We start from the raw sequence: 26,530 nt of genomic DNA on the forward strand, positions 1-26,530 counted from the left end.
TTCAAAAGTTTCAAAATCATTTCTCTTTTGTAATTTTTTTTTCTTGCATATTTTAAATAATTTTCCTAAATCAATATCCTCAAACTTATTTATCCAACTTCAGTCTTAAAATATTAAGCTAACACATTATTGGTTACAAATTTTACATGTGTTTTATTGATGAGAAATTAATAAGTGGACATGCAATATATGTATGATATCATCTTGCATTATTTTGTACTCTCCCAATATGTAAAACTTATCTAATTATCAAAAAAGAATAAAAAGGAGAAGCTTATCTGCAACTATGATTGTACTGATTCTGCACATTATTTGCAGAAAGCATTATATATATATATATATATATAATGCACTTTCCTTTTGCTTTCACTCATGACCAATAAAGTTAGAAAAGTTGTGACAATTAATATTTAATCTTTATGTGACAATAAATGCATTGCAACATGACTTATCTTTTTCTTTTCATTATTCAATATAGCTTACTCACATACCATTGTTATGGTACTAATTGCCAAACTTGCATACTTCCCTTTTTTCTGCTTTTTATTCTTTAAATATATATATATATATATGTAAGTGGAGATTAAAACAAAAGGAAAAATAAGCATTACAACAAATAGGTCGATTTCATATTATTTCATTTTTGATGGAGTTATTGGTAAATTGAATTAATTGGATATAATTATAATGGGCTCTTAAAATTTGATATAATTATAATTATTTCCTCATTGTTGAAAAATTATAAATATATTTTTGAAATTAACAGTCGCCTAATAATAATCTCATACAATGAATTGTCATGAAAAATAATTATAATTATAATAAATTTAAGGAGAATTTATTATAATTTATTCACCCTGTGATCCCTACTGGTGAGAAGTAAAAGGACTAGGGGGGTGAAAGGTACAACATGGGCAGCAACCAGCCTGTCATAGAACAATGATAGTAAACAATGAAGCTATATCACTCAGACATGGTGTTTTATTATGAGTTAGGACAATTTGTACTTGATAAAGGTGGTTGTGGCCTTCCCTCCATTAGCTGTCTTTCTTTTCTTACAGTTTGAATATTCCTCTGAATTCTAGGTTTTTTGCATTATGTTTTGAGGGGATTTTTTAACCTTAGGTGCATTTATCCATCTCGATATATATTTTATACAAGAACATATATTTTAAAAGAAACGACAACGAACAAGTATTATGTGATCACATACCAGAATACCATCTTACAAATTAACTAATAATTCCCATGATCACTTTCGCATAATACATAGGATCTATAAATTCTATATGAATGACAAAATTCGGTACATTTTGTCCTACGTATTTTTCTTACACAACTACATTCGAATTTCACAAATACAACGTTTGAACTTCAGTTATATTTTCATCAATGAATCAAAATCTGCTATATGCATGGAATCAAGATCTGATATTGGTAATAATTAATTTTTTTATCAAAGAAAAATTGTGGGTAGAAATTAAATAGAAATAGCAAAAATGTAATAAATGAAGAGCAGAAATATGTATCTTCTGAACTACTTTTCCATTGCTCACTATTTATGTCCGAGTCCAAAGTAGTTCAACGCTCAAGCGACTCGCAATAAATAGCAGCATTTAGTGTGTTGCTATGGGCATCGTGTCTTCCTTAAAGACACCAAACCGCCTTCAACGTTAGTTGAATTTCGTGCTTGCGCTATCATCTTTTTACTACAACGGCCTTCGTGTATTCATATAACCTGTGATTATTTATACCTAAATTTCGTCTCGAAATGTGAAATTATATTTTTCTTTAAAAAAAATTTGAAATTTTATTTACACATCATTCAAAAATTCTTCATTTACATCTGACCTTCTTCCGTATAATTTGAACATAAAATGCTAACTTTAGCGAAATACAGTATATAAATTTTAAATTTTACACCTCATTTAATATTCTTATGTATATTATCGTACTTATAAATATCACCACGTTTTTTTCCTTTACATTGATTCAAGATTACCATTAATGTTCATCTAAGAGGTGAATTTTACACAAATTAATAATAAAACATAGAGGAACGCGCTTCAAAGTCGAATCATAAATACCACAAGAATCATTGGTTTTTACTATTATTTGAATAATCAATTCTTGATTCTTAACAACGACAATAATTATTTATTATTATTATATCGTCATTATAATTATATTGCTAATTATTTTAGTGACAACTTTATACATAAATATATACAGTAATGATATATATTATATTTCTTACATTGTAATATTCATTATAATTATATTTACTATATGATAAACAAATGAGAATGAGTCTGGATTGTTGTTATGTGGAATTAAGAATAAAATTAGTATGGGAAAGAGTTGATGAGTAACAGAAACGTAATTAGGGCCCTACTGTCTTCTTGCAATAATTAAGGTTTTTTGGACAAGAACTCGACACTTTTACTTTTGGTTATTCTACTCGTGGGAGGATCAATCATACTCGTTACAGTTTGTACACGAGTGGCATAGTGACAGGAAAAGAAATTGTGATATTATACTTTACTCACGTAGAATAATGTTTCAATATTTTTAGTTCTCTATTTTATAAAACAGAAAAACTCGACATATTTAGTTTTATGCTTTACAAATTCTTTAAAATGGCTTCAACACATAAGAAAATTTGACATATTTAGTCCTTTGAATTTCGTAAAGTAAAAGACAACGAATTTTCACAATTTTAGAACTATTTTGAAAACTCGGTAAAACATAGGACTAAATGTGTCGAATTTTTGCTATTTTGAAACCATCTTAAATTCAAAATAAAGGATTAAAAATGTTGAACCCCTTATCCTATGAAACTAAAAATATAATTTTGCTAAAAGAAATTTCAAATCAAGCTCAGGCTGCACCACTGTCCCTACACGCCTCTATACCTTAATTTTTATCCTCCACCTAAAAATATGTATATATCAGGAAACGATATTTATTTTGTACTAAGGGTTTGTTTGGTTCAAGTGAGAGACAAAGGGAAAGTAAAAGGAAAAAAGGAAGGAAATTGTTTTTTATTCTTTTTTCTAAATTGTTTAGTATGATTGGATGTGGGACAAAATCTCAAGTAGTTTTTCTTGTTTGGTATAAGAAAAATAGATTGAGAAAAAAATTAATTTTTATAATATTACTGATTAACCCGTCTCTTTATTTTATATTAGAAAATAAAAAAATTAATATTATACTAAAATAATTTCAATATATAAATTTTTTTAAATCTTATTAGTAAAAATATTCGTTCTTTTTTATAAATAAAAAATGTGCATTTATTCTAAAATAAAAATTATTATCAATGATCAACGACGAAGTAATTTTTTTCAACGATTTGATTATATTCGTAAGTTGACCCCATCAATCTAATAGTATTCTCATACAAAATAGTAAGTTTAATATTTATAATAGAATTCAAACTAGTGTATCCAGGGCAGCAGTTTTGACTTAAAATTTTTTATTGGAGGTCTTGAATTCAAATTTGAATTGGTTGCGTTGAAAAATAATAGCAAGTAGAATTACGTTTCTAGCGGGCATTGTAGATCAATAATGATGGGCTTCTTCTTGAGAGCCTTCAGTATTTTCCCAGTGGAGGCCCATATTTGTTATGGGCTGGACCTTCTCCTTTCCATATATGGGCTTGCACCGGTTTTATTAGGAATCCGTTGAGAAAATAAATTATCAAAAAAAAAGGATGAAATAATAGTAAATTAAGCCCGCGAAGACGGAAGGCGGTCGACTACGTCCACTGCGTGGATTTCACACGTACACGTTGAAGCAGCGTGTGCCCTTTTTGTCTTCGTCTTAATTTCTGCGACTGGATCAAGTTTTGAGCGAAAGGAAACTGGATAGAGAGAGAGAGAGGTATGGGGAATGCTTACTGTGTATTGTGCGGGTGCGTGGACCAAGCCAGCATAGGAGTGGTCGAGAAGTGGGGGCGGTTCGACCGCCTCGCTCAGCCCGGTCTCCATTGGTTCAATCCCTTGGCAGGTGAATGCCTCGCCGGAATCCTCACCACCAGGATCAGCTCTCTTGATGTCAAAATCGAGACCAAAACTAAGGTCCTTGAGTAATTTTTTTATCTGTGTATGAGCGTATGTGGGAGTGTGGGAGAAATGACTGTGATTGTGAGATAGTGTTGTTAACGTTGACCTTAATGTCTTGCGTTTGAATATTGTCTTATTTCCTCGATGCTGTTTGCATTCTTCAATGTGTTGAATTTTGATTCGTGTAAGTCAGGGTCGCGTTTCAGGTGAAGAAAAAAGAGTTACTGTGAATGTGATTTTATTGTTTCCGAGCAAGTTCTAATTTGGGTGGATATGATTTTTAGTAGTATGATTTGTGATTGGTCACAAATTTGATTTGATTATGCATAAGTCTGGAACTTATTATTTCGGAAGAAAGGTTGCAGTTTTCAGTTGTTCTTACACAAAAAGTAATGGACCAACTGAAAAGATCATCACGAGCATTGTTCAGACATTTGTGCCTGTATGGCTCCAATACGACGTATGGACAGTGCCAGCAATCTTGTTGGTACCATGTCCCTCCTGTCTTCTGCTCCATTTCTGTCATTTTCAGATTAAAAGCTGAAGGACTGTGTTTCTTATAATTTAGGTGTTATTTACAAATGAGTGGTCATGATTGGAAATAGGAAAATCTTGATCTGATGAGTGTTTATGAAAGTTGTATTTTCCAAGAAGGCATTATTCAAGTACACTGCAAAAGTGGCTATAAATCTTCACTTGATGGTTATGTGGTTGAGACATATATTGTTGTGGCATCCTTTGTCTTTTGAGCGATATCCTAATACATCTATAATGCAACAGGACAATGTATTTGTTCAATTGCATTGTTCTATTCAATACAGAGTGATCAAGGAAAATGCAGATGATGCTTTCTATGAATTACAAAATCCTCAAGAGCAGATTCAATCTTATGTATTTGATGGTACTAAACATATGTATCCATATTACGTCCTCCTAATTGTACTAATAAAAATGTTATTGTGGTCGTCTAATGTTGCATCTACTGTCTTACTAGTGGTCCGAGCTCATGTCCCTAGAATGACTTTGGATGAACTTTTTGAACAAAAGGGTGATGTTGCTCAAGCTGTATTAGAGGAACTTGAGAAGGTAAATTATATTTTTCAAATTGCTGTAGATAATCTGGCATTATGAGATACCTGGGAAAATTGCAGAACTCAAGTAGTGACTCTGTGATATGTGCGGGAAGTATTACTGTCTCATCTGCATCAATAGGGTGATGAGTGAGTAGGTGTGGACTTGTTTACTCCATTCAATGACTCTGCACTGTATTGGAAAGATGCCCTCTTGTAGATGCTAATAGCAGCTTAGTGATATCAGTTAACCCGGGTCCTCAACTTGAATCATGTGAACTTCGCATTTTCATGTTCCATTGGCTTGGTTGCTTGTTTTCATGTGAACTTAAAGAACTCAATGATGTGTTTTTTTTTTCTACTAATTAACTGCCCACCCCACCCCCCCACCCCACCAAAAAGCATAAAAAAACCCAAAAAAAGAAAGAAAGAATTGCCTTCTTAAATTGCTCTGTGATGCTGAAATGGGTTTGGCGACCACCGTATGCTGATAGAACCTCTTATGCAAGACACAGTTGAACTGAAAGTTCTGTACAAAGGATATGCTGCTTAAAGTGTCCATTTACATTAATTCCATCTGTCAGGTGATGGGAGCATATGGATACAACATAGAGCACATATTGATGGTTGACATTATTCCTGATCCTTCTGTACGGAAAGCAATGAATGAAATAAATGCAGGTTAGCATCGTTGGCAGTTTTGCTTTCATTATGATTTTGACTTTCAGTACAGATTAGCAGAATGCTCAAGTGGTTTAGAATGTGCTGTGTTGAATTTTGATATATTAATTTAGGTGGTCACCTTGCTCTTTCTTCATTTGCAAAAGTTTGAACTGTTTTTCTAAATATATGAACTTTACTTTGTGCGCATATGCAAATTGATCTCCCGGTACACTTTTCAAGAGTAACAGAATTAGCCATGTATGCAACTGGAAGTTTTCGGATATAGTTTCTTAATCCTGCTAACCGTGCAATTTATTGACATGATAGCTCAAAGGATGCAGCTTGCTAGCGTGTACAAAGGGGAGGCAGAGAAGATTCTCCAGGTCAAGAAAGCAGAAGCTGATGCTGAAGCCAAGTATCTTGGTGGAGTGGGGGTTGCCAGACAGAGGCAGGCTATTACAGATGGCCTTCGAGAGAATATCTTGAACTTCTCCCACAAGGTTGAGGGCACATCTGCAAAGGAGGTTATGGACCTCATCATGATCACCCAGTATTTTGACACAATCAAAGACCTTGGAAATGGTTCCAAGAACACAACAGTTTTCATACCCCACGGTCCTGGTCATGTCCGGGATATTGGTGAGCAGATACGTAATGGGCTCATGGAGGGATCAAGCGCGCATCTCAATGTTGAATAAACTAGCTGGTTTCCATGAATATTTCAATGAGTGCTCTATAGTCTATAATATTTGAGTTCTTTATACTAGAGAGATTGTGGAATAAAAATAAATAGTTATATGATCTTCAATGTGGTATTCATGTCTAAAAGTGCTTGTTGGATCTTCTATGCTTAAGATGTGATAATGTGTACATAATTTCAGATTTAGGTGATTGACAGCTGATGGAGGATAACTTGGTGGTATATATACATCTTCATTTTGTGAATTATAATGGGGAAAGTATATTAGGTATTGAGTTTATCTTGATAAAATCTGAAGCTAATCAGCGCCAAAGTTACAGCTTAGAGCTGCTGACTTGAGTTGATTCTTGACGCTCTTCATATTTAGTGAGAAATGAATCATTATTTATTTGTACATTTGAAGGTCACAGTTATGCTTGACAGCATAACGTGTTTCCGGTTTTTTTTTGTTTTTTGTTTGATATATGACTTGTTTCTAGTTATTGTTTCTGTCCTGTATCCCCATAGCAACAACCGGAAATTTTATGGACCATATTCCCCTTCAAGGATGATTAGAAATCTCTTCCTTCAAGGCGAAGTAGCTAAGCGGCCAGCAGCAAATTGGCTTTGCAGTTATGTGAGCCTGTTTTCGCACTCGTGATTTGTCCCTTTCGGGATCAAGAGTGGGAAATTAACTGTGGTGCCCGTACCTCGGAGTAGGGCTCTCAACAGTGACGGGTCCAGTAGCAGCATATTGATCCATAGAGTTCAGCTGATGTCTTAACCATTTTATCCCTCTTGTCAATATTATTCCATTCAATCTCTCTTTCTTAACTACATATTTAATCTCGCCATCTGGTTAACTTATTTAAAACAATTTATATTATATGTTTTATAGGATGTTTTTGAATTTATAACATGTTATAGTGTACTTTTAAAATAAGTTTTTAAAATTTCTGACATGTTTGCGACATAATCAGACGATATTAGCCAATTACAATCAACCAAAGTCTAAAAAAGAATAATGAATTTGATATTGGGAATCTAGAAAGTAAGATACGAGAATGATACCATATGGTCTCTCAGCTGCTATTGATTCCTCTTCTGGTAAGGAAGTCTAAATAAATCGACCTTTAATGAAATTAAACAATAATTATTTAGTTCAAAGGAGCCATACGTAATGAAAGCTTGCCCTAATTGGGGCAAAGGTTGTAAGTAATGAAAGTGATTGTCATCAATTGCAAGAATCACATGGATTTCAATTTCATCTACAATTCTGCCTATAATTTTGTAGCAATCTAATGATTCATGTCAGTATGTTGCTCATTATTCCCACTACTTCTCTATTATTGCACATTTGAAAACAAGTATACCACTTTGGTATCCTTCTTATCTTGTATATCAGCGTTGCAATTACTCAATCATATGTTACTATAAGGAGAATGTGTACATATTTTTTTTTGTCAAAAATTCAAATCAAATTTGATTGGACCAAAGTCAGTGGAGAAGTAATTGACAAATATTCGTAATGCTTATTGTTGTCTGGTTAATAAATAAAATCAAATTTTAATTGACGTGATTTGATGATATCATTGTAAAAGCAATAAAAAGTTTATAAATTTCCTACGTAAAATACAAATCAACCCTTTAAAAGTTTTTTTATCTTTGCTGACATTTGGCGTCATCTTATATGTTACCTCAATACCATTTACATCTTTATATTCTTACAATAAAAATGATAGATTTAAACCCTTCGGGTCAGTGTTTTTTAAAAAGAAATATTGCATAGTATTTGGTAACTTTTTTTTCTTTTGGAAAAAAAAAAAACTTATAAAATTAGCTTATAAACACCTTTAAAGGAGCTCTCAACTTATATTAGAGATCATAACAATTTAGTTCATTTTTCTTTTAAAACTTGTGAGCTCCATCATCTTATTTACCCAAATATTTCAATAACTTGGTGTTTGAAATAAGATTTAAATCTTATAGGACATGTGAATATAGATCTTATTTACAACCTCTTGGTGCGCGTGTTTTCTTTTATGCAGGTGGAAGTGCGAAAATCGAGTATATGTATATTTCTAACATCTAGAAAGCCCTACTCTATGATATAGATTTTACAATAAATTCAACCATTCTTACAGTAAAAGTGAAAAACAAAAGGGGAAAAAGTAAGCCAACAACAACAAATGTACAAATATGTTTCTGGAAGGAGTTTGAATTCAAAAACAACCAAGATATCTTCAAGTGGGAGTTGTAAAAGGAGATGAGAGACAGAGTAATTATGTGGGGGGCCATTGAAAGGGTGGAGATTCTCATAGAAAATGAGTGTTGTTCTGTACCATACTAATCATTACATCTCCTTCCCCTTTAACAAGAACATGAGAGAATTAAGCAATGGAGCCATTCCATACCTTTGAGAAAGCCTTTTTCCTCTCATGTTTGGTGAGCAGTCAGTTTTACCCGTTCCAGCCGACAAAGCTCGTCTGTCATTCAATCAAATCGGTACCTAGAGCAAGAACAAAGGATTTATGAGCAAACGCCAAAGTTAGAATCATTGAGGGTAATTATGCAAACATCTAGGCGACGGGTGAAATGAGAATCTACTTCGTTTTCATCTTAACGAGTGAGTTCTATTCTGCTAACGAGTGAAATATACTTGTCGTGTGATTAAAGAAAGAAATTTTCTTGAAAATGCCAGAAGCAAGAAAATGCATAAACCCTTTTCCCAAGTTTATTTGTCGTTTTCGACGAATGTATAATATGAAAAGGAAATGGAGCGGTTTGGATTCAAAGTTGTTGAAAATGATAGAGACGTACAGGGGAAACAACGAAGGGATGGTAAAAGAATGATTGAGTACCAAAAGAAGACGACGCCTACTTTAGAAACTATAATTGGGGAATGGGATAATGAACATTTCATAATAGATCCCATATGAGATGTTGGCATACATTCTATATTTTCCCATCTCTCTCTAACTTTTGCTACCATCCCTTGTACCATTCATCATAAAGTCTTTAATGGATAATCATGCACATACTTTAGTTTATTACAACCTTTTACTTGACAGCTGCCGTGAATGTCTGTGTAAAACACCGAGTACCCTTACATGCATGCCCCTTGCATGTGCAGAAAGGATTTCCTACTCTTTTATCTCAAGTTGCTAGCAATTTCAGAAACTATGCAAGAAAGTCAAAAACTCAGCACAGGCAAAACTTGAGGACCAAGAGATTTGTAAGGTAAAAGTAGGTAAAAACTACAGATAGACAAGAGGAGTTGTTACCAACATGAGGCCGTATACGCATCCAACACGTGTAAAGCATGAAAATAACAGCTCCACCACCAAGAATATCAACATGCTGGAATTAAAGTCAATGCTGTGTAGAACAAAGGAGATCTTGTTAGTCAGTTGAAGTTCGTTGCACCATCCATTTCAGTAATAGAATGCACTGATGACCCCGACGACCCCCCTTGCTTTAGGGTTGCTCAAATGGCTTGTTTTAGATCACAGAAAAGTAACTAATGACATTAAAACTCTAATTTCCCAACGTTGTGTTTGAAATCTTAAGCAGAAGGGGCCAAGCTGCAATCAAGAGAATGTAAGGTTGTTTACAAGACAAGTTAACTGATCTGGGGTAAAAGCTTAGTAAAATAATTAACTGAAAACACACAGACATGCAGTGAAGGGAAGAGGAGGAGAAAAACCTTTTTGTCCATTCTCTTTGATCATGACAGGTAAACAAATTTCTGTATGGACTTTCACTATCCATGGTGGGGGCATTTCCGGAGGCCCTATCTTGACAAAGAAGATGGTAAAGTTGCTTCTTCGGCTAGAGCTTTACTGCTGAAGAAAAGAATTCAAGGAAAAAGATACTTTTGTATACATGCTGGAGTTCATAACTTTCAAATACATATACACAGAACCAGGAACAACCCTTCTTAGTGTTCTGCTGAAATGTTTTCAGTTCCAGACAAAAATGGATTGTGTTCATCCATGACTGTTACTGAAGGCACTCCAGTCTGAAATCTAATAGTTATTCTCAGGCTACTAGCATGAAGTAAGAAAAGATAGCCTTTTGATAAAACAATTCTGAGAACATAAATTTGCCAGGCATTCTTTAAGTTCAACTGTGATGCTCATTAATGCTATTGTTTGAAGATATGACAATTCTAGCAGATTGCATGCCACTGCCAGTATTTTTAGTGCTCAAGGGGGAGAAACTGGATGGTAATAATAATTAATAAACCTTATGTCTGATAAAGTTGGAAATGGGAATTTGCAAGCATTCATGCCAATCTATTACCACTTCTTTGAGAGAAGAGGGCAAGAACAAACTTGCTTGTTTAGTCATCTTCATACTTTCACACCCAAACAAACCTCAAGTTTCCAGTTAGTCATACATTATACTACCAAGGTTACATGCAATCAGTGCAAGCAGGGTGCTTGATATATTTGTAATCCACCACTAGTTGCATTTGGATAACCTAGAGGTACTTGAGCAAAAAGTGAACTTAACAATCTTACGAAGTCTGATAAAATATTCCCAGTTCCATTGTTACTGCATAAAATGGGATCATTTTAATTTGGAAATTGGGGAGAAAGTCTGAAAATCCATAGATCAAAATGTTGGAATTTCTAGCTTTTAAAGATAAACTCAGTACTGCAGTTAATCATTTAGCTATCAGAAACAAAAGAGATTTGGACAACCACAGGAGAATTGAACTGACAACAGCTAAAATAACTGGATTAGCAGGAAAACATTTCAATGGATAATCGACAGTGCATAACTGCGCCACAGTTAAGGTTAAAGTTGTACTCCAGGAGAATGGCAGGACTATTAGGTGCTTGGTAGAAATTTGACATATATTGTGGCTTCAACAAGAACATGATAAACAGCTTTCATCCCTAGTGTCTGCGACATGACTGATCAAAATTCAAAGGAAGGATCATGAACCTAATCACAATAACAAGCATTTCATATGCTACAACTTAATGATCTATTTCTGATTCAGATATATAACTACAAACAAGAATGGGTTTCCTGTCTACACACCAAGAATCTTCCCCAGCTAATTGGTTAAGAGATGGCCATATAGTGTTTTCTCGCAGCAATGGATCTTTTATCCTCCCTATGGACTCAACTCCAGATTCTTGTACTCTTAGAAGTAAAGAAACTGACAGAAAGGAGAAAATAAAAAATCAATAAATCCTACACAAAGAATTCTACAAGAGTTAACAGACAAAAACACTAGATAGATGATGTATCTGCAAGAACCTCATTGAGCATGTCATTCTCACCACTCATTGTGCCAAAAAGTTCCGCATCCTTCTCTTCTGCACTGGAAAAGTCCCGTCTTTCAAGCTTTGCATGAGCTGCAACAAAAACTAGTTTCTGAGCTCTCTCCAAGCCTGACCTTGAATGTCCTTGTCCACAAAACCACCTTGTGAAGGACCAATTGCACTTGATCCCACATGAGGTTGCATGAAGGAAAAGAAGCCTCACAGCAACTTTACCCAGTGACTTGAACTCTTTAAGGCAAGTTTCCCACACAAGTCTACTGCTCTGAGGATTAGCGATCTTCATCTTTCCTGTCACAGGATCCCGCTGCTTTACTTGAACTGCCTGAGCATATAGTGGGTCTAAACCTTCTGACCTCCACTTCATAAGTTCCATTAAAGCAATGTGGGCTTCCTCCTTTGAAACCAACCTTGTTACAAGCTTGTCAACATCCTTCTCTTGCTCATGTGTCAAACACTTGAAAGGGGGAAGGTACTTCCCACTTGCATCTCTGACCAAATATAATGGATCAAGAACAAATGCAGCTGACCATGCTGGGTGATAGTTCTTTTTGAATCGCCTTTCTACTATCCTCTCAACAGGTCCCTCAGCAAAGTTGTATTTGGTGCACCAGTCCTTAACTTTAGCCCTCAGTTCCTCCCAAAGGGGAATACACTGGCCAACTAATGGCCTCTCAGCCTCAATGTCTTCAGCCATCCCCATGATCATCTTCACTAGTGAATGAGCAGCCTCCACATCATTCCAGAACCCAACATCCTGAATCATGTCAGCGCATTCCCTTGCAGTGATATCAGCTAAGCAAACAACTTTATATGAATCATCCAATACAATTAGATGTAGAATTCGGGAACAGCTTATTAAATCATCCAACATAGCAATAAACGGAGCCAAATTTTTTGAGATATCGCATTTAGGAGGAGGAACTCTAATATACCCAGCAAAGTCAAGCCCTTGCAACCTAAACTTGTGGAAGCTATTCCTAATATGTGGCGTGGAATTAATCAAATACGCAATTTTCAAACAATTATCACTTACACTCCTAAATAATGGAAGTTCTCTATAGAAGTCCTTTATCAGACTAAAAAATCCTTGAACCTGACAAGAAAAATTGACCATCCAATGGTTCTGGAGTTCTAAATTTCTCAATGCTTTTGCTTTAAACTTATCTGCAACAATCCCCACACATCTCTGTGCGTCATTGCCGCATATTCCTTGAATTGTCTCCGACAGAACCTCCTCTGCATACTGTGATGGCATTGAACCACCAGCAGAATATACCACCTTCTGGAACACTCTTGTCCCATTGGGAAGATTCACCATAAAGTTAACCAAGCACTGACTGGCACTAGTAGAATTCTTGCTCTTCCACCCGTCAGAAGCAACCTGAAAGAATGCCGCATCCCTAATTCTAGCTTCTGACTCAATTCTAGCTTCCTCAAACTTAGAATCGAGCCTGGCACTTGAAAACTCCCTTTTTGACAACGCAGGCAAGCCCACCTGGTTAAGGAAAGCTTGGAACTTAGGATGTTCAAGACTTGATAATGACACCGATCCACATGACTCGTAGAACCAATCAGCTAAAAAATTGAAGGCTGTATTGACTTGGTCTTTGCTCAAAGTCGGATTAGGTGAAGCTTTGGGGCTTTTGAGCTTCTTCACACTATTTTCCAACAGCGCTAGTGGCCCCAAATCCTCTTTCCCACCGGACAAGACCAGTGGCTTCAGAGTCACACCCGGTGCCTGCAGAGTTTGGGCTGGCGGAAAGCTTGTTTCATTCCTGAACCGAGAGGAATCAACCATGCTAATTGGATACACATTTGAAGAAGTACCCACTGCTTGCTGAGATTGTGAGCTTCGCTTGCGATGATTTTGCTGCGAAGAAGGTGAAGCCAAAGGGGGCAACTGCGAAATGGGCTTCAACATTAAGCTGAAATTTGGACAAGTTCCTCTCTTAAGATGCTCAGAAGCAGTCCTGGATGGATTTGACGCAGAAAATGCAGCATCACAGAGAGTGCATTTAAGTTTAACGGCTTTCGGCATGTTGGTTTCAGGATTCCTGATCAAAATGGGCTCAAGATGAGCCCAATACCAAGCTCCTTTCCCTTTGACAGCCTTTGTACGAACAGTCACTAAACCTTCATACCGCTTGTTGACCGCCTTCACGGCGACGTCTTCAGACGCATCAATTGAGCTTGAATTAGCATTAGACATTGAAATAGGCTTCCTATCCGAGAAAATGGGTGCCAAAATTCCTCGAATGGTCAAGTTTTCCTCGGTGAAAACCGGAATCTTCTTTCTGTGGGAGCAACTGGTTTATGATCTAGGTGAGAGTTTGGTACACCATTTTGAAGTTGGAAACATTTTAACGTTAAAGAATTAGTTCATCTAGGAAATCTGGCAGGGTAAAAGGTGGGTTCTAGGTTCCACCGGTATTCCACTCCGGCAGCCGGCATTTCGCCGGAAAATGGCAGTATTCCAGAAACGAAGCAGAAGCTGCCTACTAGGTGTTTGACAAATAGTTTAGCTGAACATGACATGAAGAACTAGAAGCTGGAGAAAGACTATATAGCAGAGAACCATGCCATTGGCTGAGAAATGTAGAGAGAGAAGAGAAGAGAGAGAGAGAGGTGTTCTTGGGTCTGTGAGGGAGAAGAAAATGGGGGAATAACCATCTACACATTTTAATTAATTATTTATTTAAATAAACAAATATTATGGTCTGCTGACGGACGTTAATAATACTATAAAAATAAAACAAAAATAAAAGCACCTTTATTTTTTTCTGTTACCACGTGCTAAAAAAGGCGCGTGTGCAGAATCCACGAATGAGAAAGGGAGATTCGTCAACCTGTGGGCCCGTCTTGCAAGTGCCCAATCAGATTTGGGTCTTTGGTCAACGCCACAATTGGTCTGAATGACATCCTGTTCTATATCTATGCCGCTCTGCTCATTCTCAATAACTATTCCTATTTCCTAAAACTAAATTCGAAAATAAAATAATCAAAACAAAAGAACACATGAAAAAACATTATTTTATGTGTTGCATTTTCTGGTATTATTGGACAACATTTTCTACTTGTAATGCGTTTATGATTTTATTGAAATTTTTAGCATTAAGTGAGTTTGATTGGACTCGGAGATTTTTAAGTTATTCGAATAGAGTGATTTGAAATTTGAGAAGAAATGAAATTTTTAGATTTTTTTTATCGTCTTCTTTTTTTCGATAAATGTAAATTTTATTAAATAAATGGTAGTATATTGGTACAATACAATATAAAAGGTTAGGCAATCACATCGACAGGCCAAGGGAGCCACCATAAACGAAAAAAATGCACAAGTACTAATAGAATGAGGTAAATCAATACTAAGTATCCGTTGTCGGACATTTTCAATAATAAATTTTTCCACTGAAGGTGCCCCGCGTATTCCTCCATCAAATCATCGAAAATTGTGCTCGCGTCATATGTGGTATATAAGAGAGCCTAATGTGCACAATAAGAAGTCGAGATACAATGCTTTCATCACCACCTTTTTGCTGCCCACAAAACGTCGGTAGTCCAGTCAAAACATAGGGTGCGTCGAATCGCCCTCAAACAATGTCTTGAGTAGGGGCAATAAAAGATGAGGGGATTGTTTGTTTCAGTAGCCCCTTCGTTACATAAGATTCTGTTTGGAGGTGCTTTTCTTTTTTCTTTGTGTGTAGGTCAAGTTAAATTGGAGCACGATCAGGCGCGAATAAAAAACACGCCTATTCCATAAAGCAAATATGCTAGATTCAGGCCAATTAAAATCATACAAAGATTAGTATACATATATATAATTAACTTGAACATTTAATTATATTTTTTTCTTTAAAAAGATTAATTAGCCACCTTTTCTGTTTCATTTCATTTGTTTAATTTTCTTTTTCTTTGCCTTCCATATAAGATTTCCTCAAAATACCTCTTGAAGGTCAATTTCACCACAAATGTAATGACAACTAATACACTATGATCATTAGTGCACCATACTAGTCCCAAAAAACAAAAAAAAAAAAAGAAAAAGAAAAGGAAGGATGGAATACAACAAAAAATCATTAATGGCAATCCAAATCATTATTATTGAAGGCTAAGTGGACTAACTAGATATGTGCATGTGTCTAATTAACTCGCAACTGTCAACCACTCTATCATGCACTTTGGGAATTAACTTCAATTAGATATACCTAAAAAAAAAACAAAAGGTTGTGGATACTCATAAATTCATATTAATTTCTTAGTGGTACAATATATTAATTAGGGGTAGTTACACTTTTCTCCCCTAAAGTTTGGTATAATTACACGTAAACCTCTTGTAGTTTGAAAAATTACATTTAGCATCCTTGAGATTTGCTTTCATCTAACAAATAAGTCCATCTATTAGTCAAAATTTACTGAATTTGCTGATATTAACAAAAAAAACTTACGAAAATTGATATTTACCCTCAATTGACTTATTAATGATTTATTGGAGGTCAAATAATTTTTTTCGAACTAAACTATTCTTATAACGGTGAAAATATATCTCATCACATGCATTAATACGTGAAAACGTATGGGTATAATTTGATTATTAAAAAAAAAATTATTTGACCTACTATAAGTCAATAATAAGTCAATTTAGGGTAAATATAGATTTTTTCAAATTTTTTAATTAATATCAACAAATTCGATAAATTTTGACTAATGTAAGCAAACTTCAAAGGTGCTAAATGTAATTTCTCAAATTATAGAGAATTTTATGTGTAATTACATTAAATATCAGGGAAATGGAGTGTAACTATCCCCATTAATTATCATTCATATACTGTTTATACTTCACATCCATTCATATCTTTATATATCTAAATATAAAATGACTATGGTTGTATTTTTAATACTGGGAATATGCAACACACTCGATATGTGTGTATAAGTATTCAAAAATAAAATAATTAATTACTTTTATGGAAATATTTATTGTTTAAATTTTGCTTTCTATAAATGAAGAAGAAAATTTTTCTACACAAAAGTATATTACTTGTAATAATTTAAAAAATTTATATTAATAACAAAAAAAAATTATGAGAAATTAATGAAAAAAAGGTAAGAGAGGGAAAAATATGTGGAAGTTGATAAAAAAAACTATCTTTTCATTCACAATCGTGATGTGCGTTACCATAATATTAATTTTTTTTGTTATGTTGATAATATCTATACATTAATAAAATAATTTATTTTATAAAATATAATAAGTTAATTTATATATTTTATTTTTATTTATAATATATTTTATTTCTTAAATAGAAAATTGTCCCAAGAATTATTGTCCACGTGTCATAAGTACAGAGGGGCACCACACACGTTACAAGAATTATTGTCCACGTGTCATAAACAGAGGGCACCACACAGGTTACAAATTCACGACCGTCGATAACAACCTAATATTTATTTGGGAAATTAGCGCCTAAAATGGTTTACATTCAGTACTAGGGTTTAGTACCGCAGACGCCACAGTTTTGCCTGCTCTCTAGGGTTTTAGAGTGTAGTGCAATTTGAACCACAGCAATGGCGTTCTGGGGTAATCCAAGCATCTTCCAAAATTCTCTCTTCATTTTGTTGTTTTCTATCTTAATTTATTAAAAATTATCTTTTCATTTCTGTTTTCCTTTTTTGGTGCTGATCAAATGTTTCCTCTGCCGTTCTATAAATTGTTGTTCGAAAATCAGGAATTGAAGTAAAGCCAGGCAAACCATACATTCATCGGTACGATGATGAGAGAGGGAGGCTTCATGTATCTCAGGTTTGTGGATGAAAAATTTCAGCTTATTTGTTTGAATCTTAGTTTGTTTGTATTTTCAAATGTATTCGTTTTCTCCATGGGAAAAGTAGCTTAAGACTATAAAAGCATCAGTTAATTGTGTTGGCTGCATTATGCACACCTAAATTAGATGGGCAGAAGTTTTATTGTTTTGTGGATAATGAATATAAATGCTAATTTGATGGATGCACGATTATTCTGTTTGAAGCTGATAGTATAATATCTGTTTGATTGGTTTTTAGGCGACCTTAGGTACTGGGTCGTCGACTAAGAAGAGCATAGTACAGTGCAAGGTGGGAGATAAGAAGCCTATTTACCTGTGCTCACTGTTGCCTGAAAGACTTGAGACTTGTGCATTGAACCTCGAGTTCGAGGAGGATGACGAAGTTACCTTCGAAATTATTGGCCCTCATAGTGTGCATCTTACTGGCTTCTTCTATGGTGATACTGAGGATCAGGATAATGAGGGAGATGCTTATGGGTCGTATCCTCCAGTATTGTGGTTAAATCAATTGGCGCTCTCTGTCTATTGTGGCATAGTAGTTGTCTTTTATCTTTTATGCTAATGCAACAAATTGTGTTAGTGATATTGAGCTAGGATGGAAGTTGTTCTGTTACTATTTTAGGTTTCTCTGGTGCTATTTTCTTTAACTATTTTAAGCGATCTTTATGAGGAGGATATTATGTTGACTGATTCTGAAGATGGGGATGATTCTGAAGATGAGGATGAGGAGGATGAGGAGGATGATTATACTGATGATGACTTTGGCATGTACCCTCCTTCCCCTGTTCCCAATAGTGGAGGTATTTTCTTAACTGAATGTTTAACTCAATTCAGTTCTTTCAAAAACTTTTGGTCATTCCATGTATTCTTCAATCTTCTCTGACTGATGCTTGGTTTAAACTTTGACACGTACTTGCCACCAACTGTTCCCAGATGAATAAATTTTCTAGGAAGATTTACGTGGAGTGGTAGCTTAGATAGGGTAGGGTTTTGCCTGGATATGAAGGTATTTCGCAAAATTTTATATCATTGTGTAGTTCATGGTTATTGAGTCAAGTCCACAAGAATCTTGGGGCAAGCTGGAAAGTAAATGTGGGCACCATTACCAAAAAGTTAAATTATACTTTAAAGTTTATTCTTTCTTGCATTACACGGATTTTTCAAAAGAAGGGTGAGGATAATTTAAGTAAGTTTTCTAGAGTATGAACTTTTACTAGGACGCAAGTGATATGTTTATGATAAAGGCATTCATGTTATTTGAGTTCAATGTCACCACTCCTAGATGCTCATGGCGAAATGCTTATCTTTATCAGTTGCTTATTTGAAGTCTTAAGTACATCTTGTGCGGATTCATTATCTTGAACTTTAGATTTTGATCTGTGATACAATATATCAGGTTAAGTTTTTCATTCTATTTTCTGTTTATTCATGACAGTGAGAATTGAAGAAATAGTGGATGAAGAAAAATCCACCAATGAGAATGGCACGTCAAAACGAGCAAAAAAGAAGAAACTTCAGTCAAGCATGTCTAATGACAATGAGAACTCCAACCGCCAGATTGTTGTCAAGGCTGGAACTGGTGTTCCTATCTTGGAAAGTGAAGATGAAGATGGTTTCCCCCTACCCGCACGTGGAAACAAATCTATTTCAAAATCTGAAGCAAAATTAGAGGACACCAATAATGAGAGGATTGGTGAGAAGACCCAGAAAAAGAATGAAAAAGATGATGTGGCTCATATCAAAAGTTTGAAAAGAAAAATTGATGCTGTTGGCCAAGATGGGGAACCTGCGAGGTAGACAAAATTTCAAGTTACTGTGTCTGATGAACTAATGGTCCAAAAGCTTGTATGTGATTGGGAGTGATATGATGATTTTGCATTTGGTTTAGAATTTTAGTATTTAGTTATCCCTTTGGATTTTGTGCCAGAAATGTGGTCAGTGTTTGAAAATTCTACATTCCATTTCCATCCAAATTGTGCAGGGAAAATATTGAACCATGTGGCTCTACAGCCCAACCTGATATCCCTGAAAATGAAGTTAAGCAAAAGAAGAGAAACAAAAAGAAAAAGGTAGCAGAGAAAGCAGAGAGTGCACCAGGAAATGGGATGCAAAATTCCAATGGCACAGACGAGTCACCAGTAGCTGAAATTGGAAGTGATCTGAAGCCATCTTCTGAAAAGTGAGATTTCTTTTTCTTCATTTGCTGTCTTTACTACTTGTTAATTCATTAAGTATTTTGAATGATTATTGCATGATTCTTTGAAAACTTGGTGCATGTTTTCTGTTAACAGTAATCTTTAATTTGGTACATTGTACAAGGAAACAGGCATTATTTCCTACCTGCCATGTTTAGCTTTTTGAAGAAAGCATGATCTGAGACTTTCTTCTGATCCCCTTTCATCTATCTCAGCCCAACTTGTATATTGATTCCTTTCACTAGATTCCCTGCTTGTTTCCAGTAATGTTCCTTTATTTTGTTGGATTTATTATCTTCTTATAACCCAACTTTTTTCTGATGCATAACTTTGATACTCCGTCATAATCATTACAGGAAGAAAGAAAAGAAAAAGAAGAAACAGAATAAACAACAAGAAGTTGCACCAACTCCAAGTGCAGAGGAAAAACTAACAGAAAAAAAGGGAACTATTGTGGAGAAACAAGAGAAGGAAGAAGCCAAATCATTGCAAGTGAGAACATTTCCCAATGGTTTGGTGATAGAGGAGTTGGTAATGGGTAAACCAGATGGAAAAAGAGCTTCTCCAGGAAAAAAGGTCAAATTTGACTTCTATTATCCTAAGAAAACTGCTCCCCTCAAAATACGTGCATGGTGTTTTACCTTAGAAAGTTTATTGGGGAAAACAAACTGCGTTGTCACACAAGATTCTTATGTTTTTTCTCATTTGTAGGTCGGTGTCCATTACATAGGCAAGCTGAAGAAGAATGGCAAAATCTTTGACTCAAACATTGGAAGAGCACCTTTTAAATTTCGTCTAGGTATCTATCCGTTGAGCAATTGTATGGATGATTAAATATGTTACCATTTTCCTGTTAATTATGTTCTTCCTGGTGACAGGTATCGGTCAAGTTATTAAGGGATGGGATGTTGGTGTTAATGGTAATTATTGCTTAAGATACATGCAAGCACACTTTTGAAGAAATTTTTTTCCTTGGTTTCTTGGTGTTTTGACGATTTACTATTAACCCATTTGACCGTGCAGGCATGCGCGTAGGGGACAAACGAAGAATCACAATTCCTCCAGCTATGGGGTATGATATTTTCATTATTTTATTTTTACTTCCACATTTCCTAGTGCAATTTGAAGTGCAGTGACTATTAGGCAAACTAAATGGCAGACATCTTTATAATTATGAATAAAGTTATATGAGAGTATAATATATTACTCAAGCAGAAAAGTTCCACGATATTAGAGTAAAGAAAGTGCCTTAAAAAGAAGAAAATAAATTTCACAAAATATTCATTTAAACATACAAAGAAGATGCAGATTTTTACTTTTGACTATACTTAATGATCTTTATTAAAGAAAAACATAATTCATTGTTACCGTAACTGATTGGGTACTCTTACAAACATCATGAAAGAGAAAGTGCATAAATGATTTATTGTGCTGGCACAGTTAGTCCAAATAAATAGCAATCAACATAAATTGCCAAAAACATTTTAAAATGGATTTTGTTGCATGTGATAACAAGTAATTAAATGGAGGTTTTGATCCATGTGTACGTGTATAAAACTAAAATGAGACTTGGGTGGTTTCTGACCAACTAGGAGGTGGTTAGTTGCCAGTTGGATTATGGAATTATTGTATTCCGCTACTTCAATAAAGATGGGAAATTGTTATATCTGGATTTGGAAATGCAGCTACTTTAACACAATCCTTGACCATTGTTATATCTGGTTTTGAAATGCAGCTATGGGGCTAAAGGATGTGGTCCGGCAATTCCTCCTAACTCATGGCTGGTCTTCGATGTTGAGTTGGTAGATGTTAACTAATGCTATTACATTAAAAGATGTTCGCATTTATGATGCCTTGAGTTGGTAGTAAAATGTATATCTTGTTTTCTTTGTTGAAGCAGCTTTGCTGCTTCAGTTTTGGTTTTGTAATTGATTGTACAAGAGTCAGCAGAATTCGGGGAGAACAGATCAAAGACTATCTGTGCAACTGAGATATTTGAAATCATGAGGCATATTCTTCCATAGACTGGATATAAACAGTTTTTATCGGTTCTGTTGGATTCAGGAACAATTGGAATTATTTAATCATGTATTCTTGTTTCTTTCACTTGCTTTATCATAGCAGAAGGGGTTCTGGTTGTGGACAAGTTTTCCAGGCGAAAACGGCAGCCTTTGATCCCTTATGGATCATAATGGGTAGCAGGAGAGCTCTTGTTACATCTACAAGGCACCAGAAAATTGAAACTGAGTGTATAGTTTCTGTATGATCTCTGACTTATAATCTTCCCTGATGTAAGGCTAACCTGATCCTGAAAAAATAATGATTGCAGTTTCTGCTTTTATTAAAATTTTAATTATGGGATAAGTGAATATATACTTAAATTAGCAATAAGTCGCAGCTTAAAGATGGGAAATTGATAATAAAAAAATAGGCGAACTAGCGATCTTACGTTGTATTTCGTGATTGCTTTGGATTTCATCAGACCTAGATACAATGAAGATATGTTCTTGTTGACTCACTTCTGTTTATGAATTGGTTTTTTATGCCTTTGTTCACACTCACTCAATCTCGTGAAATCCTGATTTTGATTCTTCAAGATTGTCTTTTGGTTATTTGATGATTCAAGACGACTGGGTGTATATGTATTCACTCCACTCCATCCACCAACTGGTCCGAAAAGGCTGACAAGTGTGCTTTTTTGTAAATTTTTAAAAGTAAGAGTGGTTTACGTAGAAGGACCATAGATCGAGTGTATAAATGTAATTATTATTATTAACTTTTTTATAAATAGTAACACTTTTAATTAAAACATGGTTACAATTTTCAGGTGGGATGGCAATTTTAATAATTACATTCTTGATTTACATGGTATATCTTTTGTGTCTATATAACTCCACATATATTCTTCTATAGAAATTATGTAGTATTTTTAGCACTTACAAATTCTCACAATCTTTCTCATGATTTACTTTCAAAATGCTAAACTTCATGCTGTAATTTTTATTTTTTTTCAAATTGTTGGTTTGACTTCAACCTAATATAATTTATTTATCTTTTGGTAATGTTATATTTGGTTTACAATTACAAATACAAGAATATACACTTAAATTTTGAACGGCCGATTCGATCCGATCCACTATATAGACTAAGTTCGACTAATTTAATTCAGTCAAGATAGTGTTTGGTTGTAAGCGTAATTTTCTTGCTTCAAAAAAATAGAGTAAAAGGCTATCCCAAGGAGAAGAACAGTCTTAGTGGAGAGGATGAAACAGAGTATTTGGTGAGCTGGTTAGTGGGTGTCATAATGCATTTATCCCGAGGAGAGTTGCTCCATAGGTACAACCAGAGCCACTTGCCATCAAGGTGTATACTCGAAGTTGACATAAGAACAAGCCTATGACACGATTGCTTGGGACTTGTTGCTAGCTGCCCCATGTTTATATGGGCTTCTTAAGGTTGTATTTGGATGGAAAGATTTGAAATTATGGATTTCAAATTCTGAATAACAGATCTTTTGAGTTTATTGGATAATTCTAAATTTAAAGAATTTTAAATACTTTAATTCTATTTTTTAATATGTTTTGTTAAATATTGATAGATTTCAAATTCTTTTAAAATGAAATACTTTCTCTAAATCCTTCCATCAATCCAAATGTGACCTAACAAATTTGTTGGCTGGATAGCAGAATGTGTCACTACTACCACATATCAGTTGTTCTCAAAGGACATTGGATAACCTCATGGCTATTACAAGGGAGAGAGGGGGTCATGGCATGAGGATCATCTATTCCCTCACCTTTTTGTACTAGTGATGGAGCTACCAAGCAGAGTGTTTTGAATATCATTGGAAGTGCAACGAAAGGGAACTTGCAATGCTGATCTTTGCATATCCAATACTGAATCGGTGCAGGTACTGAAGCTAGCTTTTGACCACTTTGAAGGCTAATCCTAGTAAAAGCTAGATCATTATATCTAAGGTTGCTGTCCTGAATGCTGGTGCTCTACACAGGGTCAATTACCGGTTAAGTGTCTAGGGGTCTTTGTCAACTGAAGCGTGAGGACTTCCATCTACTAGTTAAAAAGATAGATGTCAGGCTTGTAGGAAATTCGTGTGGCCCATTTCGAGTCTTGGGGACTTGGTGACTCGCAACAACTTTAAACTCATGAGCATATTTTCTTCCAATGCGAGTACTCAAGGAGATGTCTAGTAAGCTCAGATGCAGGATAAGTTGGAGCTTGCCTTACAAGACTTGGCAGCAAAATGTTACATGGACCACTAGAAGGTGACGAGGGCAACATTTGACTAGTATGGTTAACTGGATTGTGGTTGCGGTAGTGGTGTATCACATTTGGCACCAAAGGAACAACAGGGTGTTTTAGGATAAAATGACAATGCCGTTGGACCTACCTGAGAAAAAAATCGTTAGCCAGAATATTCCTTATACATTCCAGGGTTCCATATTATATGTGGAAAATAGCGTGGATCTATGTTTAATAAGCATATGGGCCTAGAGTTTCACCACACTAGAAATATATATGTGTGTGTGTCACATCACTTATAATTAGGACAAAATGCATAAAACCTCCCTGTGTTTTAAAAAGTCTGCAAAAAGCACCTCCCTATTTTCAGAATAGGCTAAAAGCTCCCATGTGTTTTGTAAACTCAGCTCAATCGCCCCTTCTCCGTTAAATCCAACTAACGGTGTTAATTTTTTAGAAAATGACCGTTATACCCTTACTTAATATATATTATGTTTTATTCTAATGACCGTTGGATTTTTTTGATCAAATATTGATCGTTAGATCTAATCAATTAATATCAACCATTAGATTTTGAAAAAATAAAAGGTCTAGATTCAACATATTATTTAATTTATATTATATATAAATAATTTAAAATTTTAAAAATATATTTTTATTATATATTAAAAAAAATAACTAACTAGCCCACCCACCCACTTCCCCCCCTTGCCCCCCACCCCCACCCCCACCCCCTTTACCCTGGCTTCCCCCCACCACATCTCGTCGCCGCCGACGAGATTTCGATTAAATCATCATATCTCTATAAATTCTTTATCAAATTGAGTGAGGCTGGTCTCGTTAGAATCGTCTTGAAGAGACGAGTCTGATGGTGCTAGTTTGAGATCGAGATTCGATCAGACGGAGACGAATCGACGGAAAATATATTCGGCGATCGTTGCTTGAGCCCACTCTTTATGATCGATGAAAACTCAAATTGAAGGTATGGAAATGTTCGTCTTGAAGAGAGGATTCTAATGGTACCATTGGGCGTCGGAAATTCGTCCGGACGGAGTCAAAAAATTGTTTCGAAGTTTCCGGCGAAAGTGGGCGAAATACCAGATTTTCTTTCTTTTTTTTTTTTTTTAATTTTTTAATTAATTTTAATTATATTATTTAAAATATATTTTAGTAAATTAAGAATATTTTAGATAATTATAATAATTAAATATTTTGGCTAATTAATAATAATTATTGTAATTAAATATATATTTTAATTAATTAAAAATAATAGTTAGATTTAATAATTAACAATTACAAAATTATTTGAATTTAAATATAATTTAATTTAATATTTCAATTTAAATTTAATATGCCAAAATTTAATTTATTTTTTAAGGTGAGAAATGACAAAAAGAATACACAAAACAAGCAAAAAATCACTTTGTGTGTTATATAAACCCATAGAGGGGGTATTTTGGTCCAAAAAATCATTAAATATCAACCTAAATCGCAGAAAAAGACTACCAAACGTAGCAGACGCGCGTCTTCTCCACTTCCCGTTAGTTGCTAATAGAATGGGGTTTTTTGCTGACTAAAACAAAATATGAGGGGGGTTTTAGCCTATTCTGAAAACAAGGAGGTGCTTTTTGCAGACTTTTTAAAACATAGGGGAGTTTTATGCATTTTGTCCCTTATAATTATTATTTTTTTTGACCTAACACTTTTTACGCATCACATCAACCGTCATCAATTCATTTTTATCTCAAATCCAATTTACATGCTAAAAACAAAAACTTATGTCAATCAACTTCATTCCATCTAATTCTTTTTTAGTTGAGATGATGAAATTACAAACTTACAGTAACTCCTATTTATCTTTATGACAATCTACATTTATAGGATTATGTTAAATTTCTTTCTAAAAGTCAATTGAACCCGATCGCATACACCCCCTAAAGGAAATGGTAAAATACACTTTGCCCCCCTAACTATTCATCATATAATATTTACCTCCTTAAACTAATAATTGTAATACTTACCCCCAAAATTAAATTTTTATCCTAAAGTTCAGGGGGCAAAGTTTATCTTACCTAAAGAAAATTACAGTTGACTAACTAGTTAGGTGGTTAACTTTCAACACCTTTAATCCATCAGTGGAGACTTCACAGACAAGTGAAAATTATAGCGCACACTAACAACCTTGTATCTCTGTGGAACAACACAAATTCTGGGAACTGTCTGAAGTTTCCCAAGATCAAATTTTTCATGAGATCAGAGCCTAAAATCTACACCAGAAATTGAGAAGTTGGCCATGTGGGCATCTCGGGTTGCTGCAAAGACTTTGATTAATCTATTAAAAAAAAGAATCAATAATCACATATTACTTTAATTAATCCACTTTGGATTAAACTAATCCATATTACTATGGTAGCTTTCACACCACACCTCACTTAACCTGTGCTAGAAAAGCAGCTTCCTCAACACTCTTCCTT

The 26,530-nt window shown here is 34.7% G+C and overlaps 3 protein-coding genes across 11 annotated transcripts; 2 read left to right on the forward strand and 1 right to left on the reverse strand.

The window, feature by feature from the left end:
• Nucleotides 1–3,761: 3,761 nt before the first annotated feature.
• LOC105160546 (SPFH/Band 7/PHB domain-containing membrane-associated protein family) lies at nucleotides 3,762–6,745 on the forward strand. Its single transcript, XM_011077975.3, has 5 exons — nucleotides 3,762–4,082; nucleotides 4,848–4,968; nucleotides 5,062–5,153; nucleotides 5,722–5,818; nucleotides 6,128–6,745. Exons 1-5 carry the CDS (start codon nucleotides 3,888–3,890, stop codon nucleotides 6,496–6,498), a joined length of 876 nt encoding a protein of 291 aa, XP_011076277.1. The 5' UTR covers nucleotides 3,762–3,887; the 3' UTR covers nucleotides 6,499–6,745.
• Nucleotides 6,746–8,566: 1,821 nt separating this feature from the next.
• Nucleotides 8,567–14,455, reverse strand: LOC105160547 (uncharacterized). 9 transcript variants are annotated; one of them, XR_016065349.1, is made up of 5 exons: nucleotides 11,780–14,455; nucleotides 10,186–10,272; nucleotides 9,764–9,857; nucleotides 9,537–9,659; nucleotides 8,567–8,988 (listed from the first exon to the last, which is right to left on the reverse strand). XR_016065349.1 is itself a non-coding variant. In XM_088880010.1 (2 exons), exons 1-2 carry the CDS (start codon nucleotides 13,989–13,991, stop codon nucleotides 10,311–10,313), a joined length of 2,226 nt encoding a protein of 741 aa, XP_088736136.1. In that variant the 5' UTR covers nucleotides 13,992–14,455; the 3' UTR covers nucleotides 10,197–10,310. The 9 variants fall into 9 exon arrangements, 3 of the variants coding, with proteins under 3 accessions (XP_088736136.1, XP_011076278.1, XP_011076279.1); XR_016065346.1 differs by having other exon boundaries at nucleotides 9,764–10,063; XR_016065350.1 differs by lacking the exon at nucleotides 9,537–9,659 and having other exon boundaries at nucleotides 9,768–9,857.
• Nucleotides 14,456–17,222: 2,767 nt separating this feature from the next.
• On the forward strand, nucleotides 17,223–21,848 carry FKBP53 (FK506 BINDING PROTEIN 53). The gene is made up of 11 exons (XM_011077978.3): nucleotides 17,223–17,357; nucleotides 17,506–17,579; nucleotides 17,840–18,081; nucleotides 18,259–18,401; nucleotides 19,037–19,394; nucleotides 19,583–19,780; nucleotides 20,153–20,372; nucleotides 20,508–20,595; nucleotides 20,675–20,716; nucleotides 20,820–20,868; nucleotides 21,532–21,848. Exons 1-11 carry the CDS (start codon nucleotides 17,345–17,347, stop codon nucleotides 21,611–21,613), a joined length of 1,509 nt encoding a protein of 502 aa, XP_011076280.1. The 5' UTR covers nucleotides 17,223–17,344; the 3' UTR covers nucleotides 21,614–21,848.
• The last annotated feature ends 4,682 nt before the right edge of the window (nucleotides 21,849–26,530 follow it).

Source organism: Sesamum indicum, linkage group LG4, assembly GCF_026168435.1.
Source record: "Sesamum indicum cultivar Baizhima isolate 11 linkage group LG4, ASM2616843v1, whole genome shotgun sequence".
In the NCBI taxonomy this organism is placed as follows: domain Eukaryota; kingdom Viridiplantae; phylum Streptophyta; class Magnoliopsida; order Lamiales; family Pedaliaceae; genus Sesamum; species Sesamum indicum.